This window comes from Cydia strobilella, chromosome 12, assembly GCF_947568885.1.
Source record: "Cydia strobilella chromosome 12, ilCydStro3.1, whole genome shotgun sequence".
In the NCBI taxonomy this organism is placed as follows: Eukaryota; Metazoa; Arthropoda; class Insecta; order Lepidoptera; family Tortricidae; genus Cydia; species Cydia strobilella.
The window spans coordinates 7,932,402-7,955,712 of record NC_086052.1 but is presented as its reverse complement, the minus strand read 5'-3'; the positions used below and the strand labels follow the sequence as shown (position 1 = coordinate 7,955,712).

The window sequence follows — 23,311 nt, the reverse complement described above, 5'->3', positions numbered from 1 at the left end:
CAAAACTTTTCACCTCACTATAGCGAGGAAAGTGCAACATCCACAGGCGTTAGATCATCTTCATCACTGAAATCACTCATTTTTTTACGATATTATAACAAAAAACTCTGGAAATTCTGTATTTTTACGTGAGAAGTTTTTAAGTAAAAATTTTGTTGACAATGTTGACATTTCTGACGTATGAAATGTCAATGATGCGTTTTGAAATTGCATCGACTCAACTTGTGCGTTCAGAGTTATATTTAACATCATTATTAAAAAACAAACGTTTCTTATGGAACTTTAAGGTTTATGACATAAAATCATTAAATAAAGCTAAATTTGGTATTTTTTATTAGATTCTCAAACCATTTGTTTAGTGATAATTAATATCAAACGAATCATTATTATGAGCGTTTTACGTTTTGTTATCTGTCAAGCTACTTAAACACGCTCCATCCAAGGTCAAATTACTTTCCCCACTAGTGGATAAAATGCGTTTTTCCCCGCTTGTTTTAAAGGACAAAAGACAACTTTCCGAGCTAGTGAGGGGAAAACAAATTATTCTAATTTTGACACGAAACTTTTTGCGTGGTAATATTTTATGCCATTTTCATTGCGGGCTCACCGGCTCAGGCAACAACAGAGTTACAATAGGCTTCAGTTATATTTTTATAATGAAGCCTAGTTCTCGTACGACTGTCTATACTTTATTTTTTAAAATTAGTCGCTTTTGTAGTGATGAATGAATGATCAATTGATCATAGAGTATGTCATTCAACAGCAACGTCAAAAGTTTACATCTCAGTTGTGTGGTTAGTAAAAAAGACTGGCAATAAGTTGCATGAATATTTATAAAAAACTTTAGTCTCGGTGAGTTGATGCTCTATTTTGAACTGTCCTTGAATAAGAGTGCTTTGTATAAGCAGCAAGCATTACATTCGTACACTCCGAAATGTGTGTGTGTTTGTGGTGCATCCATAAAATGATACGTTCGATAAAATCTGTGATTCATTCGTTTGCAAAATATTGCAACGTGATAACGTTAATCAGAGTAGGTACGTATCTGCTAGTTATACACGAATTCGACTGCGCGGCTTATTGCCGATTGTATGCAAATCGTAACTGTAATCGTAATCGTAATCGTAGCTAGCCGAAATTCATCCGCTAGTCCGCTACCTTTTCGAATTTTACCCACCAAAGTAACAATGCGTGTTACCTATAAACATTGCAATTCGACCTTTCTTTAATTCTTGCTACTTGCTAATATTTGTTACTGTGTATGAAACATACTAAACTCGAATTTTTCAAATTTAAATTATTCCATAATTCAACATTGCTTAGGATCATATTCCACCACCTGTCCAATTTATTGGTCCAATGTCATTGCGTCTCACTCTCACGCTGCTTGCTGCTTTAAACTATACGCAAATACTGATTACAGATAATTGAGATAATAGTGTCAGTAATCAGCGTGGTAATGTTTTGTCATGGTTACTAACTCAGACCGCTAGTATGCTCATGCTAGACGGGAATCTGGCTATTTCAGCGAGTGGCTATTTCACCTGAGTTGGCAGGATGGCACTTTATACACTTACAAAATCTTATGCAATAGGTAACTGCTTGCTTGAAACTTGACTTTGCCATCTTATCGATATTAAGAATAATAATATAATGTATGCTTTGTTTTTTGACTTTTTTGCATGGGACACGGTTATGACGCGCGGTTTTTTTAATTGACTTTAAAGGAGGTTATCAATTCGACCATATTTTTAGGGTTCTGTACGCAAAGGGTTAAAACGGGACCCTATTACTAAGACTCCACTGTCCATCTGTCTGTCTGTCTGTCTGTCCGTCTGTCTGTCACTAGGCTGTATCTCATGAACCGTGATAGCTAGACAGTGAATCACAGATAATGTATTTCTGTCGCCGCTATAAGAGGCCGGTGTCGATTTTAGTCGCAAAAATGTAAAATTGATAGATTTAGTCAGTGAAATTGTGCACTTTTTGTTACCTAATTGAAATAACAAGTACTGGTTTCTATTAGCACGTCTTCTTATCTTACCTTTTATCAAATAATTTTTTTGAAAACAGACTCACTAAATTAGTAATGTTGGCTTTTCTGGTGGAAGTTTAGGTAAACGCGCGTAAAGCACTGATTTTGACGCTCTTATTTGTAAATTTCGTAAAGTTTGGACGGCTAAACATGGTAATTTTGTATTACACATATCCTGTACTTGACGTTTATCAGACTACATTTTTATTATTATGACTTTGAAATAGTGTAAATGAAAGTTAGACAAAATCAATTTTCTCTAGAAATTAATTCAAAACAAGTGACAATTTCTCTGAAAATCGACTTAATTCAACATAATTTTGATACTTAAACAATCTACAACATTTGCTGAAACTATTCTTATACATCAATTTGTATAATTTACCACCATAAATTTTTGATGAATTTTTAAAAACTACCCCTTCTTTTCATATATTACCGGTGACGCACGCTCGCGACCTGATTATTAAAAGGCAAGATGAGAAGACGTGCTAATAGAAACCAATACTTGTTATTTAGATATTACGTAACAAAACGTGTATAATTTCAACGACTAATTTTATCAATTTTAAATTTTTGCTCCAAAATCGACTACGGCCCCATAACAACAAATACTAAAAACAGAATAAAATAAATATTTGAGTGGGGCTCCCATACAACAAACGTGATTTTTTTGCCGTTCTTCGTATAATGGTACGGAACCCTTCGTGCGCGAGTCCGACTCGCACTTGGCCGTTTTTTTGGATGTTTATTCCTCAGACCTCGGTCAATTCTGAACGGATATGGAAAAAATATTTTTTGGTCAAAAGTAGGTACGTACTTAGTTCTATTTGTGTGAAAATCCAGTTCTCTCATGTTAATAGCGAACTCTTCAAATGTTAATAGTTAATAGGGAACTCCTCAAATGTTAATAGCGTTATATTTTAATAAATAAATACAGCTTTTGCATCCAAAAAACTTTTTAGTAACATAACTGTTTGGCCAGAACGAGTCCTGCAGTCACTCATAACATATCAAAAACTTAAAACTAACTAAATATGGAAAATATTGAAAATAATCCTTTTCGTGCGGTTGGTATGATTATGATTCATAGCGGTAGGTACCTGAAAATGACTAAATTTTTTTCTGTCATGCATTACATTTGTCTCTAACCAAGCTACTTGGTGTCAAGAAGAAGGGGCAACTTCACCCCCTCCAACGACGCTATACCTACATATTTCAGCAGTTTGTAAAAAATCGCTAGTAATCTTCTAAGAGGTAACCTTGACTGGTCACCCCACGGCTTAGATTTGTTCCCAATGTATTTTCCTCGGGGATATCTTAAAAGTAAAACGTTTGTGTGCCATTTAAGCTCCATAGAGGAATTAAAAAAGATACTTATATAAAATTATCAAATTCAGGTTGCAGGTGGACAATATGAAGGAAAGGGGTAGGAGTAAAAGGGTTACATTTTAAATTATATTGATTTTGAAAAATAAAATCCCACTGTCCTCGAACATTACAAATAAATATTAGTTATTTGTACAACAAGAGAGCAAAATTAATATTTCTTCGAATGCTTATTTTGAGTCCCGTGCAAGCGAAAGATTCTATAATAGATTCACGAGTGCAGCGAGTGAATCTAATTTAAAATCTTGATCGTAATAAGGGACTCAAAAGCGCACGAGATGACTGTAACTTTTATCTCGTGTAGTACACACAACTTTTCACCTCAGCATTCACAGCAGTGAGATGAGAACATATTATAGACAAGCTGAAAAATGTAATCCTTCTTCATCACTTACCTATTCACTCATGTTTTCTTAAGATATTCTAGCAATTAAGTTTAATTATCGCAATCAAACACAAAAAGAAAACGTAATAAATTTCAGTAGAATAATATAGAAATAACGAACATCAATCAGTTGACATCAATCGACAACTTTTTTTGTAAAAAAAAACTGTAAAATACGGTCCGATTTGCGGATACTTACTATTTGTCAGCAATGAAGACTATATAGCACACTATAAGTAATTGACTATAGTAGAGATTGTTAAAAGTAGAAATATTTATTTTGCGTGATAAATTGTGTATTTTTTTAAATTCATTATTTTAATTGTACAATTAAATACGTAAAATATTGTGTTTTTATCAGTTTCTAAACTTTATTTTCATTAATTAATTATTTAAGAATTCATACTCGTACGTGGTTTGAAACGACGCTTTTTGACGTTTTTCGGGGGCCTATTATAAGATGAAACTGTATCGAATCGACAGTATCGACTAGCTAGGTTAAGAGGCCTTCAAATCAAAAATAAGATAGGTGTTTTCTTTTCACTGGCTTAAACCAGTCCAGTCAATAGAGAATAGAGGTAATAGAGTTGCATAATAATGCAAGCACTAAGCATTGTGTGCCTATAGTGAAAGTACATAACATACCTGTTTTAAATTTAACAATCGTTTGTTCTTTATTTCATTTGTTGAATAACCATCTTTCAACTATTTTTTACCTATTCAGGTGTGAAATTTGATGTTTATATTAATTTGTAATTTGGTGTAATCTCCGATATTTCGTTTATATTTTTTTTTTATGCGTTTGTACAAAAAATCCATCGGCAAATATGCTCGTTAGGGTACCTAGGTGAATTAGAAAATTGCATACCAAATAAGAAACATCTAATACTGGCTTTGATATTGCGTGTACCCACGTGTGTGAAGAGTTGATGACAGATGATGATCTTTGATCAGTGTGAAGTTGGTTAAACAAACTGCCACTTGTCTAAGGCAATTTAGTGTGTCAAGTTCAACAATATTTATACATATTTTTATTCCATTCATAAATATAATGCGAATGTTTTTCTTTACTGTCACAATTCTTCAGGAATAGATACTTAGTTTATATAATTTTACCATTTAGCATGTATGTATTGTTAATATATCTTATACCTTTAAACGAGCAATTCTTGTTATATATATATATATATATATATATATATATATATATATTCGGGGATCACGGAAACGGCTCTAACGATTTCGATGAAATTAGCTATATGGGGGTTGTTGGGGGCGTAAAATCGATATAGCTAGGTCTTATCTCTAGGAAAACGCGCATTTTTGAGTTTTTATATGTTTTCCGAGCAAAGCTCGGTCTCCCAGCGGGAGCGTTAATACTACTGAGTTTATTTTTGGTAAAAATCGATTCGTATTTATAATGCGAGTCACATGCCTAAACTGTTACCGACATTAAATGAGGATTTTTTAGCCAAAATCCCGTAGTCGGGTTAAAGTCGATCGTTTCGCTTGTTGTTATAAGGAGCAAACGAGCAAGTTAAACATAGGAAGAAACTGCATATTATCACAGAGTATTGAGATAAGAAACATTTGTTATGTGACCCTTTTACTTACCTCTGATGCCTAACAATCTTAAGCCGGCTCCGAAAGTATACAGAGAATCCACAACACGATAAAACCATTATTTACAATATTTGATTAAATTAAAGGCGTATATTGAAAAGATTATTCACAATATTATATTAAAGGCGTATATTGAAAAGAGTCCTAACACAATACAATGTCCTGGCACACCCGCGTAGTGACTGTATCTTTGTGCGAGTCAGTTAACCCCACGGCCCTGCTCTGATTGATTACTTGACACTAAACTTGATAATAATGTAAATATGTACTGTGTACCTAATTGTAATTACTTATTATGTAGATACAATACCGCATGTCTATACAACTATTACATATAATATACATAGGGCAAACTGAAAGTTCATAGAAAAGGCCACTGAGATCAAATAATAAAAAAAGCCTATCCTAGTTTATGAAAAGTACCTAGGTCTAAGGCTGCGTCTTACGCAAGCGAACAACTCGCGGACGCGAAGCGCAGCGACGACGCGGCGCGGCGGCCCACGCGAATGCGACGCGGCGAGGAAGAAACAAATTATTCTAATTTTGACACAAAACTTTTTGCGTGGTAATATTTTATGCCATTTTCATTGCGGGCTCACCGGCTCAGGCAACAATAGAGTTACAATAGGCTTCAGTTATATTTTTATAATGAAGCCTAGTTCTCGTACGACTGTCTATACTTTATTTTTTAAAATTAGTCGCTTTTGTAGTGATGAATGAATGATCAATTGATCATAGAGTATGTCATTCAACAGCAACGTCAAAAGTTTACATCTCAGTTGTGTGGTTAGTAAAAAAGACTGGCAATAAGTTGCATGAATATTTATAAAAAACTTTAGTCTCGGTGAGTTGATGCTCTATTTTGAACTGTCCTTGAATAAGCGTGCTTTGTATAAGCAGCAAGCATTACATTCGTACACTCCGAAATGTGTGTGTGTTTGTGGTGCATCCATAAAATGATACGTTCCATAAAATCTGTGATTCATTCGTTTGCAAGATATTGCAACGTGATAACGTTAATCAGAGTAGGTACGTATCTGCTAGTTATACACGAATTCGACTGCGCGGCTTATTGCCGATTGTATGCAAATCGTAACTGTAATCGTAATCGTAGCTAGCCGAAATTCATCCGCTAGTCCGCTACCTTTTCGAATTTTACCCACCAAAGTAACAATGCGTGTTACCTATAAACATTGCAATTCGACCTTTCTTTAATTCTTGCTACTTGCTAATATTTGTTACTGTGTATGAAACATACTAAACTCGAATTTTTCAAATTTAAATTATCCCATAATTCAACATTGCTTAGGATCATATTCCACCACCTGTCCAATTTATTGGTCCAATGTCATTGCGTCTCACTCTCACGCTGCTTGCTGCTTTAAACTATACGCAAATACTGATTACAGATAATTGAGATAATAGTGTCAGTAATCAGCGTGGTAATGTTTTGTCATGGTTACTAACTCAGACCGCTAGTATGGACTCGCGCGCGAGAACGCAACTGATGCTCATGCTAGACGGTGATCTGGCTATTTCAGCGAGTGGCTATTTCACCTGAGTTGGCAGGATGGCACTTTATACACTTACAAAATCTTATGCAATAGGTAACTGCTTGCTTGAAACTTGACTTTGCCATCTTATCGATATTAAGAATAATAATATAATGTATGCTTTGTTTTTTGACTTTTTTGCATGGGACACGGTTATGACGCGCGGTTTTTTTAATTGACTTTAAAGGAGGTTATCAATTCGACCATATTTTTAGGGTTCTGTACGCAAAGGGTTAAAACGGGACCCTATTACTAAGACTCCACTGTCCATCTGTCTGTCTGTCTGTCTGTCCGTCTGTCTGTCACTAGGCTGTATCTCATGAACCGTGATAGCTAGACAGTGAATCACAGATAATGTATTTCTGTCGCCGCTATAAGAGGCCGGTGTCGATTTTAGTCGCAAAAATGTAAAATTGATAGATTTAGTCAGTGAAATTGTGCACTTTTTGTTACCTAATTGAAATAACAAGTACTGGTTTCTATTAGCACGTCTTCTTATCTTACCTTTTATCAAATAATTTTTTTGAAAACAGACTCACTAAATTAGTAATGTTGGCTTTTCTGGTGGAAGTTTAGGTAAACGCGCGTAAAGCACTGATTTTGACGCTCTTATTTGTAAATTTCGTAAAGTTTGGACGGCTAAACATGGTAATTTTGTATTACACATATCCTGTACTTGACGTTTATCAGACTACATTTTTATTATTATGACTTTGAAATAGTGTAAATGAAAGTTAGACAAAATCAATTTTCTCTAGAAATTAATTCAAAACAAGTGACAATTTCTCTGAAAATCGACTTTATTCAACATAATTTTGATACTTAAACAATCTACAACATTTGCTGAAACTATTCTTATACATCAATTTGTATAATTTACCACCATAAATTTTTGATGAATTTTTAAAAACTACCCCTTCTTTTCATATATTACCGGTGACGCACGCTCGCGACCTGATTATTAAAAGGCAAGATGAGAAGACGTGCTAATAGAAACCAATACTTGTTATTTAGATATTACGTAACAAAACGTGTATAATTTCAACGACTAATTTTATCAATTTTAAATTTTTGCTCCAAAATCGACTACGGCCCCATAACAACAAATACTAAAAACAGAATAAAATAAATATTTGAGTGGGGCTCCCATACAACAAACGTGATTTTTTTGCCGTTCTTCGTATAATGGTACGGAACCCTTCGTGCGCGAGTCCGACTCGCACTTGGCCGTTTTTTTGGATGTTTATTCCTCAGACCTCGGTCAATTCTGAACGGATATGGAAAAAATATTTTTTGGTCAAAAGTAGGTACGTACTTAGTTCTATTTGTGTGAAAATCCAGTTCTCTCATGTTAATAGCGAACTCTTCAAATGTTAATAGTTAATAGGGAACTCCTCAAATGTTAATAGCGTTATATTTTAATAAATAAATACAGCTTTTGCATCCAAAAAACTTTTTAGTAACATAACTGTTTGGCCAGAACGAGTCCTGCAGTCACTCATAACATATCAAAAACTTAAAACTAACTAAATATGGAAAATATTGAAAATAATCCTTTTCGTGCGGTTGGTATGATTATGATTCATAGCGGTAGGTACCTGAAAATGACTAAATTTTTTTCTGTCATGCATTACATTTGTCTCTAACCAAGCTACTTGGTGTCAAGAAGAAGGGGCAACTTCACCCCCTCCAACGACGCTGTACCTACATATTTCAGCAGTTTGTAAAAAATCGCTAGTAATCTTCTAAGAGGTAACCTTGACTGGTCACCCCACGGCTTAGATTTGTTCCCAATGTATTTTCCTCGGGGATATCTTAAAAGTAAAACGTTTGTGTGCCATTTAAGCTCCATAGAGGAATTAAAAAAGATACTTATATAAAATTATCAAATTCAGGTTGCAGGTGGACAATATGAAGGAAAGGGGTAGGAGTAAAAGGGTTACATTTTAAATTATATTGATTTTGAAAAATAAAATCCCACTGTCCTCGAACATTACAAATAAATATTAGTTATTTGTACAACAAGAGAGCAAAATTAATATTTCTTCGAATGCTTATTTTGAGTCCCGTGCAAGCGAAAGATTCTATAATAGATTCACGAGTGCAGCGAGTGAATCTAATTTAAAATCTTGATCGTAATAAGGGACTCAAAAGCGCACGAGATGACTGTAACTTTTATCTCGTGTAGTACACACAACTTTTCACCTCAGCATTCACAGCAGTGAGATGAGAACATATTATAGACAAGCTGAAAAATGTAATCCTTCTTCATCACTTACCTATTCACTCATGTTTTCTTAAGATATTCTAGCAATTAAGTTTAATTATCGCAATCAAACACAAAAAGAAAACGTAATAAATTTCAGTAGAATAATATAGAAATAACGAACATCAATCAGTTGACATCAATCGACAACTTTTTTTTGTAAAAAAAAACTGTAAAATACGGTCCGATTTGCGGATACTTACTATTTGTCAGCAATGTAGACTATATAGCACACTATAAGTAATTGACTATAGTAGAGATTGTTAAAAGTAGAAATATTTATTTTGCGTGATAAATTGTGTATTTTTTTAAATTCATTATTTTAATTGTACAATTAAATACGTAAAATATTGTGTTTTTATCAGTTTCTAAACTTTATTTTCATTAATTAATTATTTAAGAATTCATACTCGTACGTGGTTTGAAACGACGCTTTTTGACGTTTTTCGGGGGCCTATTATAAGATGAAACTGTATCGAATCGACAGTATCGACTAGCTAGGTTAAGAGGCCTTCAAATCAAAAATAAGATAGGTGTTTTCTTTTCACTGGCTTAAACCAGTCCAGTCAATAGAGAATAGAGGTAATAGAGTTGCATAATAATGCAAGCACTAAGCATTGTGTGCCTATAGTGAAAGTACATAACATACCTGTTTTAAATTTAACAATCGTTTGTTCTTTATTTCATTTGTTGAATAACCATCTTTCAACTATTTTTTACCTATTCAGGTGTGAAATTTGATGTTTATATTAATTTGTAATTTGGTGTAATCTCCGATATTTCGTTTATATTTTTTTTTTATGCGTTTGTACAAAAAATCCATCGGCAAATATGCTCGTTAGGGTACCTAGGTGAATTAGAAAATTGCATACCAAATAAGAAACATCTAATACTGGCTTTGATATTGCGTGTACCCACGTGTGTGAAGAGTTGATGACAGATGATGATCTTTGATCAGTGTGAAGTTGGTTAAACAAACTGCCACTTGTCTAAGGCAATTTAGTGTGTCAAGTTCAACAATATTTATACATATGTTTATTCCATTCATAAATATAATGCGAATGTTTTTCTTTACTGTCACAATTCTTCAGGAATAGATACTTAGTTTCATACTTTTCCCAATTCAAATCAACTTACTCGAGCTTTTTATTATCCTTCATTTTGGCGTTCTAATCAACTTTGAGAAGCGTTCCAAACTGTTTAACAACTTTCACTAGCTGCTTTTCATTTTAAGTGTAAACCATGCGTAGGTATTGCCAGTGACGAAAACAATATTATCGCGATTTACACTGAGAATACTGAGATTGTTGACTAGACGCGATCGATATGGCGTGGCGATGGCGGGTGGGTCGCGGCGCGTCCGTCGCGGCTACTATGGAGCGCTTACTGGCATACTGGCTGTCGATGCCATACGATACCATGCACACTAAGGGTGTTACTCCCATCGTCAGCAGCGTAGGCGATCAAATGCTCGGACATAGCCAGTATAATACGCTTCCCGATTACGCATAGCTGTAACGGATCTCGGGGTCACAGATAAATTGACTTCCCTGGATATTCAATTCACTTGTGATTGGCAAGCCACGAATAACTCAGGCACCACGGCTGATGTGACGTCACCCTGGCGGCCATTGCTAATCAATGGGCCCGCGAAATAAGCTGACCTTCAACTGTCAACATAAACTTACATCAGTTAACTGTATACCTGTTTTAAATTTCCGCTTTGTACGTTGTTTTGGTCCTTATGCAAATTGTCTCCAATCGCGGTGCCGTTGCTGACAGTTATTGTGGGTTAGGTAGGTATTTTTATTTGTATAATTCTAAAAATCGGACAAGTACGAGTCAGACTCGCCCACCGAGGGTTCCGTACTTTTTAGTATTTGTTGTTATAGCGGCAACAGAAATACATCATATGTGAAAATTTCAACTGTCTAGCTATCACAGATCACGGTTCATGAGATACAGCCTAGTGACAGACAGACGGACAGTGAAGTGTTAGTAATAGGGTCCCGTTTATACTCTTTGGGTACGGAACCCTGAAAAGCCATAACCATACCTACTTACATTTATATTTACACTATTAGTCTGGTCATAAGTTATACCTACATTAAAAAAAAAACAAAGTTATTATCAAAAAAGGGGAAAAAAAAAAGAGATATTATTTATTTACCCAATATCTCAAAAAGTATTAAAATTTAAGAAATCAAAATTATATATTATTAAAGAGGAGGATATTTCCAATGAAAACGTCCTGACTTGCAGAACTGTATCTCCATTAGGTATTTAATATTCTTTTCACATCACCAATTCGAAAAAGGGGTTTTTCTTCCCTGCTAGGAGGGATCAAAGTGGCACTTTTCTTCCCTGCTAGGAGGGATCACAATAACACTTTTCTGTTCTAGGACACTATTTTTACATTTTTTTGCACATTATTTTTAAAGCTTTAATAATATTTTTATACCTCATAATTACCTCATAGCATATATACCTATAGGTGATGTGAAAAGCAGTATGTGTCACATGGTAGCAAAATTATTTCCATCTTGGGCGTAACATACTTGAATCCCTCACTACGCTCAGGATTCTACTTTAGAATCCCTCGCTACTCTCGGGATTCTATTATAGAATCCTTCGCTTCGTTTAGGATTCAATAGTACGCCCTCGCCGTAAATATGTCATTTTGCTCCCTTGTGACACAATCTACTATTTCCCCTCACTAGCTCGGAAAGTTGTCGTTTATCCTTCAATACAAGCGGGGAAAAACGCGTTTTATCCACTAGTGGGGAAAGTAATTTGACCTTGGATGGAGCGTGTTTAAGTAGCTTGACAGATAACAAAACGTAAAACGCTCATGATAATGGTTCGTTCGATATTAATTATCATTAAATAAATGGTTTGAGAATCTAATAAAAAATACCAAATTTAGCTTTATTTAATGATTTTAAGTCATAAACCTGAAAATTCCATAAGAAACGTTTGTTTTTTTATAATGATGTTAAATATAATTCTGAACGCACAAGTTGAGTCGATGCAATTTAAAACGCATCGTTGACATTTCATACATCAGAAATGTCAACATTGTCAACAATTTTTTTACTTAAAACCTTTTCTCACCGACTCGCGTAAAAATACACAACTTCCAGAGTTTTCTGTTATAATATCGTAAAGAAATGAGTGATTCCAGCGATGAAGATGATCTAACGCCTGTGGATGTTGCACTTTCCTCGCTATAGTGAGGTGAAAAGTTTTGTGTTACACACGGGCGCAAATGTATTTTACTTCTCGTGTGTTGAAACACTCGCCACGCTCAGGATTCTATTTTAGAACCACTCGCTTCGCTCGTGGTTCACCTATAGAATCCTTTCGCTTGCTCGTGTTTCAATTCTACACTCGCGGGTAAAATACAACTTTGCACCCTTGTATAACAAATAACTATTTTATTCAACGCTGAGCACAGCCCTCCTCCTCATTTTCGGCAAACGCGCGCGGCGTGTAACAGCGCGTACGTAACATTAAATATTATTTTAAGGCATTAAATATTCATTTAAAAATGTGAAATAAAAGGTCTATTTTAAACATGTCAGAAAATGTACTACTTGTATAAATTGATCTTAAAGTTATTTTTTCAACTAGTTAGGCAATTCGAACTTCCTTCTTTACTAAAAAAAAAAAGTTTTTAATACAGTTGCTCAAAAAGTGCTACTTTTCGTGGCTGTTTAGCGTGCGGAAAGTTGGTTTTCGCGAACTAGTGCATTTTACTTTTCCAATTTTTTTAAATTTTTACTTGTTCCAATTCATGACTACTTATTGATGAGTGTTAATTTTAGTTTCCTTAAAACGTCGTAATCAACATAAAAACCTACTGTTATGTAAGAACACGGAAAATATGCATATTTCATATTTTATTACTTACCTCTTCATCATTATAAGTATTATATAACACGTTTATTTTTTAATGTTGAAAAACCGTTCTTAATAAGTTGTCTGAATGGAACGGAACGCCTGTCAAAGAAGAGGCGTATTTTCTTACTGCAAGAATGTTTTAAGTTTTCAAAGGCAACATTCGATATTGTTTTTATAAATATACGATACACAAATAATCGTAAATAACGATATTTAGGTAAAAATAGTACAATGTTTTAATATTTACAATTGTTTCTGTCTTATAGAACATGCATTTGAAAAAAAAAACTTTCATGGATGTGGGTTCAATAATAATAACAAAATCTATTCTAGTCGAATAAAAGCTAGAAAAACACCTCTTCATAATGTCAATGATGGCCATAAATGTTAAAAAAAAAATGTCAATGATGTCAGTGGCACAGAATTAATAATATAAAAGTTTCGAATTCCATTCCTTACTTGTTGCTTTTCTTATTTTTTCGCAACTGTATTAAAAAGTTAGCAGCCACTGGGTAGAAAGCGGCGCACACCTCTTGACACCCCTGAGCCGCTCACACCGGTGTTGCCCTTGAGCCATCTTAGATGTCGCTTTTTGTGGGGGCCCTTCTTGTGAAGGCGAGTCACCATCTGCCAGTAATAAAATTGCATATCGTTTTATTAGGCAGGCGTCCGGTTTTTTATCCCATAGCTCCATAGCATAGGTACGGTACATAGGTAGTTAGTCCATCGCTTTCACCCAATAACCTAGTTCATTTTAGATTCCATTAACTCTCAATAATCCTTACACCCTGGCGGGTGCTGCCTCTGCGTGCGGCCCATGACACGAGGAAGGTCCGCTCCGCTCGGTGTACCCCTTACATTTCATTAAAGTGTCAAAAGGGGCTCTACGTGTTGGCTTCGGCTCCGCGCACTCCTCCCAAAGGTCCGGAACACCATTGTTACGTGACGGGAAAGAAATAAAAAAGAAAAATATTTTTATAAATATTTAAAACTAAAAACTTTATTATGCGCTGGTAGAGAGCTAAAAAAATATTCCTAGAATTTATAATTTTTTCCCCAAAAACTTAAAAAACATCACACACTTCAAGTAGTTTAAGTGGTACCTATTCCACTGCAATAATCGAAATTTTAAGAATCGCTCGACCGTAATGTAAGTACCTATATTTGTGCCATTCTCAATCAAAAGGGTACTTATTGTCGGTTGTCAATAAGGCGCTATTTCCATATAGCTTTAATTTGAAATCAACCTTATCGACAAGCGACAATGTGGTACCTTTTGGTTGAAAACGTCACATTTTTAGTTGACCAAGAAAAGTGAGATTTTGACAGCACACGCAGTGCCAGTGTTATTTATACGTCATAATTTCATAGAAGTTTGGTGTTTAAAATAACACCTGCACTGCGTGTGCTGTCAAAATCTCTGCAGACTTTTCTTGGTTTGACTCTATTAAGAAAGCTTCATGAGTAGGTAATACTATTTATTTTTATTATTAATAAATTGATTATGATTATCCGATGGACCTTGTAAACTTAACCACCCTGAGCATATAATCATTGTAAACGACCACGATTAAATTTCCACGTCTAGAATAACTGTCAGGAACTCGGGAACTAGGAAGTGACTCTTAGTTACTATTAGCTTAGCACCTACATACATATATTAGACATTTTAAATAAAGCATAGATAATTACTAAGGTGTCGGTAATATTCCTGCGTTTTTAATTATAGGTTGCGTTGATATATTAATACTGGCTGTTTGAGATATTCGACATTATAGAGTAGGTTTTTTGTCTAGAAGACTTCTAGAAATCGTTTTTTGCTCATGTCATCTCGGACATGGGTATATTTAGTATCAGCTAGTGCATGCATACAGTATGATGTCCTGAACACAAATATATGAGATGACAAGCGCGAAAGTGGCGGTAAATTTTCAATTTAAAGCAGTCAACTGTGGATTGTGAAATTTTAGAACGTTTTCTAATAATTTGTTAGACCAAGTCATAAACAACTCATAAAGCCCTTTCATATGGTACCCCACATGGTATGTTTAAAACAAAAAAAGTAAAAACTTTGTACTGCCGACTTTATGACGTCACAGTAACTACCCCCACCACGTTCGCGCTTGTCATCTCATATATTTGTGTTCAGGACATCATACTGAGTGTACTGATATCAAATATACCCACAGGGCCTGATTTACCCACAGGCTAAAAAGGCTAAAGCCTAGGGCGCAAGGACCAAGGGGGCGCGCAAGGGGGCGCGGCGGCGGCTCTGAGTTGAGACAAGCGGGGGGCGGATATACATAGTTGGTCTAGGGCGGTCGGAACTCTAAGTCAGGCCCTGTATACCCATGTCCGAGTCGACATGAGCGAAAAGCCTGTTCGGCCACTCTACTATTAGAAGAAATCAGCGAACGTTCTATATAGATAGGCTGCGCTTAAACCTCTGAATCTGCTCTAATTGTAAGTACTGCAATATTATCTATTGATCTCATTTTTATTTGAGCATAACAGATGAATGTTGATGGTTGATGATGTATTTATGTTGCCGCTTTAACAACAAATGCTAAAAACAAAATAAAATCAATATTTAAGTGGGGCTCCAATACAACACACGCGATTTGTTTGCCGTATTTGAGCATAACAGAAGAATGTTAGTTCGGGGGCGGTATTTGTAGTCGGAATGCTCGTTTCAATCCGTTCTTAATAATAGCGTCCTTGAGCGAGCTCAAAGATGTTAGAAATGTGAAAAAACTGAAAACAGTGATTTCGATGTAATAGCAAACACATTTCACTGGCATTGGTGTTTTTATCGCACTGGCTACTGGCTTCGCTCTTATTATGCATTGAAAGCAAATTGTTATATTATATGTTCCTGAATACGTTCCTGGGGCCTCATTCTCGAATACGCATTTGACGATTATACAATTTCAATATCTTAATTGTGTGAGCTCGCACGATTTGCGTAGATAGTTATTGAATTGATATTATATTCGTATTGCATTTTTGTTTCTTACTCCCATAAAACATCTTAAATGTAATAATATTACACATCATATTTATATTACCTTAGACTGTAATGTCGGAAAGATTCGATTTCACCATCATAACGCTACATTACCTATGCGAGTAAATTTAAAAGGAAATGATTGCACCCGACCTGACAACTGATATGACTGACTGATGATACCCGGTAACCTAATCCATTATCTGAGTACAACTGAAGGTTATTTTACTTACCTATTAAAAATATTAAAATCAGTAGGACCGGACTCACCGGGCGACATGATGGGATTAACTTGAGGTCGGATATGCTATCACACCACATATACCTACATACTACATCGTTACCTACATATAAAGAACCTAACTAAAATTTAAGAAAAATATAAACGTGATTCACGAAGAACTTTGGCAATGAAATGACACGCAGTCCTCACTTTATGTCGAAGAGTCTACCGAACACCAAACCAGATTATCAAAATGAAAAACTTAAAATTCTGTAGGCTATGATATATTCTGTGCTGTAGGTAAACGGATTAATATTGCGTATAATGAATGACCACGGACCACGGGTAGACGGTCTACCCGGAGTGCTCGAAACGTATGTAATATGTATTTAAAATTGATTATACGCGATATAATTTTATTTCAAAATTCAAAACATATCAATATTCTAAACAACTATATTATGCTCAAGGCTAAATTCTAATGATGAGACCGATCCGCTAAAGGAATTATTAAGTTAATGAGATGACTTTAAAACCTTTAATACATACATTACAGTTCTTGATACACAAGCAGCCCAAGCAGCTAATAATAACTGGATGTAACAAAAAAATTCCGCCGTGCCATTTGATTGCACGATGAGACTGCAAAACAGCAAAGCCAAGAGCGTCTCGGACTCCAACCACGCATAAACTATTAACGAATAATACGAGAAATAAAAGCTTTTTTTTTAATAAAGCAGTGTTCTGCACCTTTTTACCCCGCACTTAATTTCATAAACTAAGCAGCGACTGACGAAATTCACCTACATTGTAAAATTCACCTACATTGTTATACATGTTATAGATAGAGAGTAAAATGGCTGTGACATACGGACGGACAAGACGAAACTGAGTCCCGTTTTTGCTAAGGAGCCCGAAATGGTGCGATCAAGTTTGTCTGGTTTGCTGTCGAACGCAGCTACAAGCTTGAGTTGAGACTGAATTTTATTGAGAGTAAGTTTTTGAAGTCGTTTTTTAGGGTTCCGTAGTCAACTCAACCCTTATAGTTTCGCTATGTCCGTCTGTCTGTCTGTCCGAGTCTTTGCTCTGTAATCGTTAGTGCTAGAAAGCTGGAATTTGGCAAGGATATATAAATCAATAATGCGACAGTCGTACAATAAAATCTAAAAAAAATTTTTTTATGTTAGCTCCCCTACTCGTAAAATGGGGGTGTATTTTTTTTGGCTTCAACCCTATAGTGTGGAGTATCGTTGGATAGGTCTTTCAAAACGAATAGGGGTCTTTAACAAACATTTTTTATAAAGAAAATATTTTCGGAACTAATCGCTCCGAAAGAAAAAAAAACTGGCCAACTGCGAGTCGGACTCGCGTTCCAATTTTACACAATTTTTAACAATGTATTTTTTTATGTGAAACGTGACTTTAAAAACCCGTAAGGTCGGATCAAAAACTAAGTAATTAAGTTCGACTCGCGCTTGACTGCACATTTCTAATAGGTTTTCCTGTCATCTATAGGTAAAGAACTATTTTGTGTATTTTTTTTTCAAAACTTTAGACCCAGTAGTTTCGGGAGATAAAGGGGGGGGGGGGGGGGGTAATTTTTTGGCTATTTTCTTAAATAACTTCTGAATTATTTATTTTAAAATTACAAAAAATATATATATTTGAGCTCTTTTATTTACACGATACTTACGATAAGCTTTATTGTGCAAGGAAGCTTTATTTTGCACAGTGCGACCGGATATTTAAAACAAATTCCGGTTTTGCGAGCCATATACGTGCCCATCAGAGGATTTTGTAAAGGTCGCCGTTGTCGGACACGACACGGAGGACTATATATATAGTGTTATTTATAAGATAAATATTATTAAGTTTGTTGTTATCTCGTTGTTATTATGTCGAATGATGTCACTTGCCGTTAGTGTTGTCAGAATTAAATAATTCAGATGACGTTAATTATCATTTTCAATTTATAAAACTCGTAATTTAAATAATTAGTAATGTGATTGATGTTCAAGTGACATCATTCCATCATTCATTCAAACCAGTTTTTCATTCTGTAAAGTTATATAAGCAGCGGTCACTTGGGATCACTGGCTTTTGGCTGTTGACTTGTCAAGGAATAAAGAACTAGTCGTACTCTGGGTGTCATTTAAAATTATACCCAACTAATAATATACATACGATAACACGATACGGGTGTATGTAACACGATAATAGCTTGAGAAACTATTTTTCAAAAGTGGCCCCCATGTTTAAAATTCATTTGTTTACGTTACATGTCCGTCTTTGGGTTACAAACTTACATATGTGTAGCAAATTTCAACTTAATTGGTCGAGTAACTCGAGCAGTTTTGGAGAAAATGGGCTGTGACCGACGGACAGACAGATAGACAGACAGACGCACGAGCGTGATCCTATAAGGGTTCCATTTTTGCCTTTTGAGGTACGGAACCCTAAAAAAATTTGTCCTCCCCTTCTAACTTTTGAGCCGTGGAAATAGAGCTTAAGAAAGGCATTCAATGAAAATTATAGCGAATATGATCAGTTTAGCCGTTTTTGAGTTATCGCAAAAAGTATCCCCTTCATACCTACAGACGTACCTACAGTCGAAGGCAAAAATATCGATCCAGACAAATGGCTCAAAAATATGTGAACACGACTTTATTGTCTAAGGTGTAAGAGCGTACACATATTTTTGAAACTTCAGCCACAGCTAAACGTTTATGACGACTTACGAGTACAGATTTTTAATGTCGTGTTATTTGGCATTATTCATGTACATAAAGTAAAATGTAAGATAAAAATTGTTAGTTATTTATTAGCCAACAAAATAATATCCACTAAATGATTTATTAACCAAAAAAAACAAAAAGGCATACCATCAGATCCACAGCGCAGGCTTCGTCACATTACAATAAGCACATCCACCTCAGGTTTCGTTAAAACAGAACGTTCGTTTACACGTAAGTTATCTGCAACACGCATCGTCAACATTGATTGAAAACAAAGAAAAAATTATGAGTACAATAATAATAACAAAAGAGCAAACCTAAACCCTAACCCGGTAAGTACCCGGCCCAAACGTCCCCATAATACCAGCGGCGTTCCCCCGCTGAACCGCCAAAGATATACGTTGGACCAGGTACGCACCAGACCTAGGATCACAACCCCTATCCCGCAAGCGCCTACCCAGATCCCTCACAAAACCCTTCGCCTCGGAACACCAAGGCCCAGCTGACTCAACAGCAAGAGGGACAAAATCATAAACCGGCTTTAAGTTTGAGTACTTGGCATGTTTTTGTCTCGCCGCATTCTCTGCAGCCCCCCCAGCCGCACGTGTAGTCTGTGCAAGATGTGACGCCGCAAATGTGCTCACACATGTAGCATCCCACAGCAGACTCCGCCCCTTAGCCCAAGGAACAAGGGTGAGACCGTCAGGCCGCTTCCCGTCCGTCCGACTAAGACCCTGGGGCTCCAACACGCACGGCAGGTTTGCCGACACCATCGCCCTGCGAACGATATCGTTTGTTGTCAAAAATTGTTTATTTTACGCATTCAATTTTTATTTCATATTTAATTTCTCTAAAACAGTTTCATTGGCTGTATGAGTAATGCCGTTTACTAATATTGGCAGTATTAGACAGAACGAAAAAGTAAAACTTTAAAAAGTTAGAGGCAATCTCGCTGATTTTCATACTTTAATTAACCAATCATTTTAAAATTACTGCAGTTTCCTAAAATATGTGTTTTTTCTTAAATATTGCGATTAATTAATTAACAAATATTATAGGACATTATTTTAAAGATTAATAATTTTATGTTTTTCGCTATGGGTTAATTATGACCAGACATGCAGTCTCCGACTGAAAGTAAGTCCTAAGGAAAAAAATCATGTCACGTCTATTTTTGCCTAATCTTTTTGGTTTCCTCGTATTCGATATGAAAAGTAGAGTGGTTATGGTTAACTCGGATGAAAGGCACCAGACATCATTTCATCCCTTCGTTAACAATATTCTAAGATACATAGCTCCAGTTTAGCTTATTTTGATGGAAGGGCAACTACAGAACCCTACACTGAGCGTGGTCCGACATGCTTGGCCGGTTTCTATTGTGTTTTAACACAAATGTGTGTTGTGTTTAATCTTTAGATTAAACTAGGTATTTCTTAATATCCCCCTGTCTAACTCATAACACGTTTCTGATAACTTTGATACTTAAGTCTAGAGGTTATCTCAAGTACGTGATTGTCAGATTGCGTTGATTTCTTTGCAGCTGATAATGTTACCTAATTGCCGAGCGCACCGCTGCACGCTGTTGACCTAGCGGTGACTCGGTGAGACGTGCCGTGCGGCTTTCGACGGAAGGTCGTAGGTTCGAACCCCGACTTGCTTTTTCTAATGAGTTCTTGATACCTCTGTTCGAAATATTATTTGTTATTTTTACCAATTGTTCTTTGTTGTAGGAAACATCAGACAGAAACAGAAAATTAATAATGTAACTTTTTTACAAATCTTGTGTCCCTTTTGTCGCTACATTCTATTATTTTCTCTAATCAAAGAGCCTCTAGAAAATGGTAATAGAAGGTAGGCAAGTGTTAGAATACCTTCTTACGGGTATCTTTTTTTTAGGTACTTACTTGCAAAAGTTTGGCAAATGATTAGCAAGGGAAAATAATACGTAAGTAATGGAAACTTTATCTTAGAGTTACATGCAGCATGTGACTGGTAGATATTAATATTATTATGACGTGCATTTCATTGCGTATCAGTGCCCGATGCACACGTTTATTTACTAGGTCACACTAGGTCTCCTCACTCCTGAGAAATGAAAGTAGGGATATAATTAATATTATATTTAAGTAGTAGTTTACGGTATCTATTTATATGGGGATGGACGGGCTATTTTATTTTACTAAAAGTATTCCAAACCACGTAGCTATAATAAATGCGAGTTTTAGGTTATGTATGTGTGTATTATTTCTCGTATTTTTCAGGCATTTTTTGGACTTTCAAAGCTATTATTTTAAAAAGTAGGTATTCGTTTAATCCAAAAACTTTTATTAGAAACCTTAAAGTTGTTGTTAATACACCTATGTTCACAATTTCATTATACATAGTTTTCGAGTAAAATCCCTGTGACATATGGACATGACGAAACTATAAGGGTTTATTTTTGCCATTTAAGCTACGGTACACTAAAACCCGGCCAAGAGAATGTCGGGCCATGCTCAGTGTAGGGTTCCGTAGTTACCCATCCATCACAATAAATAGGCAGCCTTGAACGGGAGTTATTAGTAAGTAGCATGTACATAAAGGGGCCCACTGACTATCAGTCCGCCGGACGATATCGGCCTGTCAGTTAGAACAGAAATTTGACAGTTCCGAACAACTGACAGGCCGATATCGTCCGGCGGACTGATAGTCAGTTGGCCCCTTAACAAGCAAAAGGGAATACCTTCTCAGCGCTTTGTATTTATGTAGGTATGTACGTCTTTTTACTAAGAAAGTAAGAGTTTTGCGATAACTCAAAAAAACCTGCCAAGTGCGAGTCGGACTCGCGCACGAAGGGTTCCGTACCATTACGGAAAAAAACAGCAAAAAAATCACGTTTGTTGTATGGGAGCCCCATTTAAATATTTATATTATTCTGTTTTTAGTATTTGTTGTTATAGCGGCAACAGAAATACATCATCTGTGAAAATTTCAACAGTCTAGCTATCACGGTTCAAGAGATACAGCCTGGTGACAGACAGACAGACAGACAGACAGACGGACAGACGGACAGCGGAGTCTTAGTAATAGGGTCCTGTTTTTACCCTTTGGGTACGGAACCCTATAAACGGCTTAAGCGTTGACGTTTGCATAGTTTTCATCGAATGTTTTGATTAAGCTCTACTTTTTTTTTCATATCTTTGGACCTATGGTTCAAAAGTTAGAGGGCACATATTTTTTGTGATTATTTCCGAAAATATTCAGTTTAAACCAAAATAAATATCGTACGATCACGGAGCAACGCCTCGGATGGACAGACAGACAGACTGACATGGCGAAACTATATGCATTCCTAGTTGGATGTTTAAAGAAAAGAGCGTATTTGTTGGTCATTTGTTGTGCTGATGCTGACAGGTACAAAAAGTTTTTGCCGAGTCTTTCAATAGATATTGCATTGGCTCTTTAAAAAATGTACTAAGTACTATTATGTGGTTTAATTTTAAATTAATTGTAGGCGAAGAGATAACATAGATCGTGTTTAACAATCAAAGACTCTTTGGTGATAAATGATTGCACTAAATAAAAGAATATAGGGGAACAGTGAGCAAGATGGAAAATTTACCTTTAGTTTAGAAGCCAGTAAATTTTTCTATGCCCACAACATGAGGGCAAGATGGAAACCTTCTGCCTTTCTTTCTACTGAAATCAACCTGATTTGCATTGAAGCGTACATGGCATCTTGCTCGCCCTTTCCTACCGCTCTCCTTTTTCTGAAGAAACAAAGATTATAAATTTTATCTCTATCTTAATCGGAGGGTTTTGCAGCATATACGACGATAATTATGTATCTAAGTATGTTTGACATATTTTTGTCGATGACTGTACATGACTGTTTTATAAATACCCCTATACATTTCAAGCCCGGGTAAACAAACCGAGATTAACACCTATTCAGAGAAGTCCAGCTATGTTTCAGAGGTTTATTGCTGTTTATAGCTAAATATTTACATTGAGAAACTGAAATGAATCATCTTTATCGGAGCCTTGGCACTGGAAACATGTGAGGCATCGCATTCGGGCTTAATGCATAGTCCGCGCTTGGAACTCTGGATTAACATAAACAACATACGACACTGCTGGGTAAATCCTGCCCTTCGAAGTCCGTGTTTGAAGCATCCGACAATGTGGTTTTTGCTAATGTTGTCATTAGTAA

The 23,311-nt window shown here is 35.8% G+C and overlaps 2 protein-coding genes across 2 annotated transcripts in view; one reads left to right on the top strand and one right to left on the bottom strand.

The window, feature by feature from the left end:
• The window catches only part of LOC134746041 (facilitated trehalose transporter Tret1-like), a 42,993-nt gene extending 32,450 nt beyond the window's left edge, over nt 1-10,543 (bottom strand). The window contains exon 1 of the mRNA XM_063680258.1: nt 10,389-10,543. Coding sequence (XP_063536328.1) covers nt 10,389-10,411 — 23 coding nt within the window. The 5' untranslated portion in view covers nt 10,412-10,543. The remainder of the gene's footprint in view (nt 1-10,388) is intronic.
• The window catches only part of LOC134746044 (general transcription factor IIH subunit 2), a 250,183-nt gene that overhangs the window by 40,954 nt on the left and 185,918 nt on the right, over nt 1-23,311 (top strand). The gene's annotated exons all lie outside the window — the stretch shown is intronic.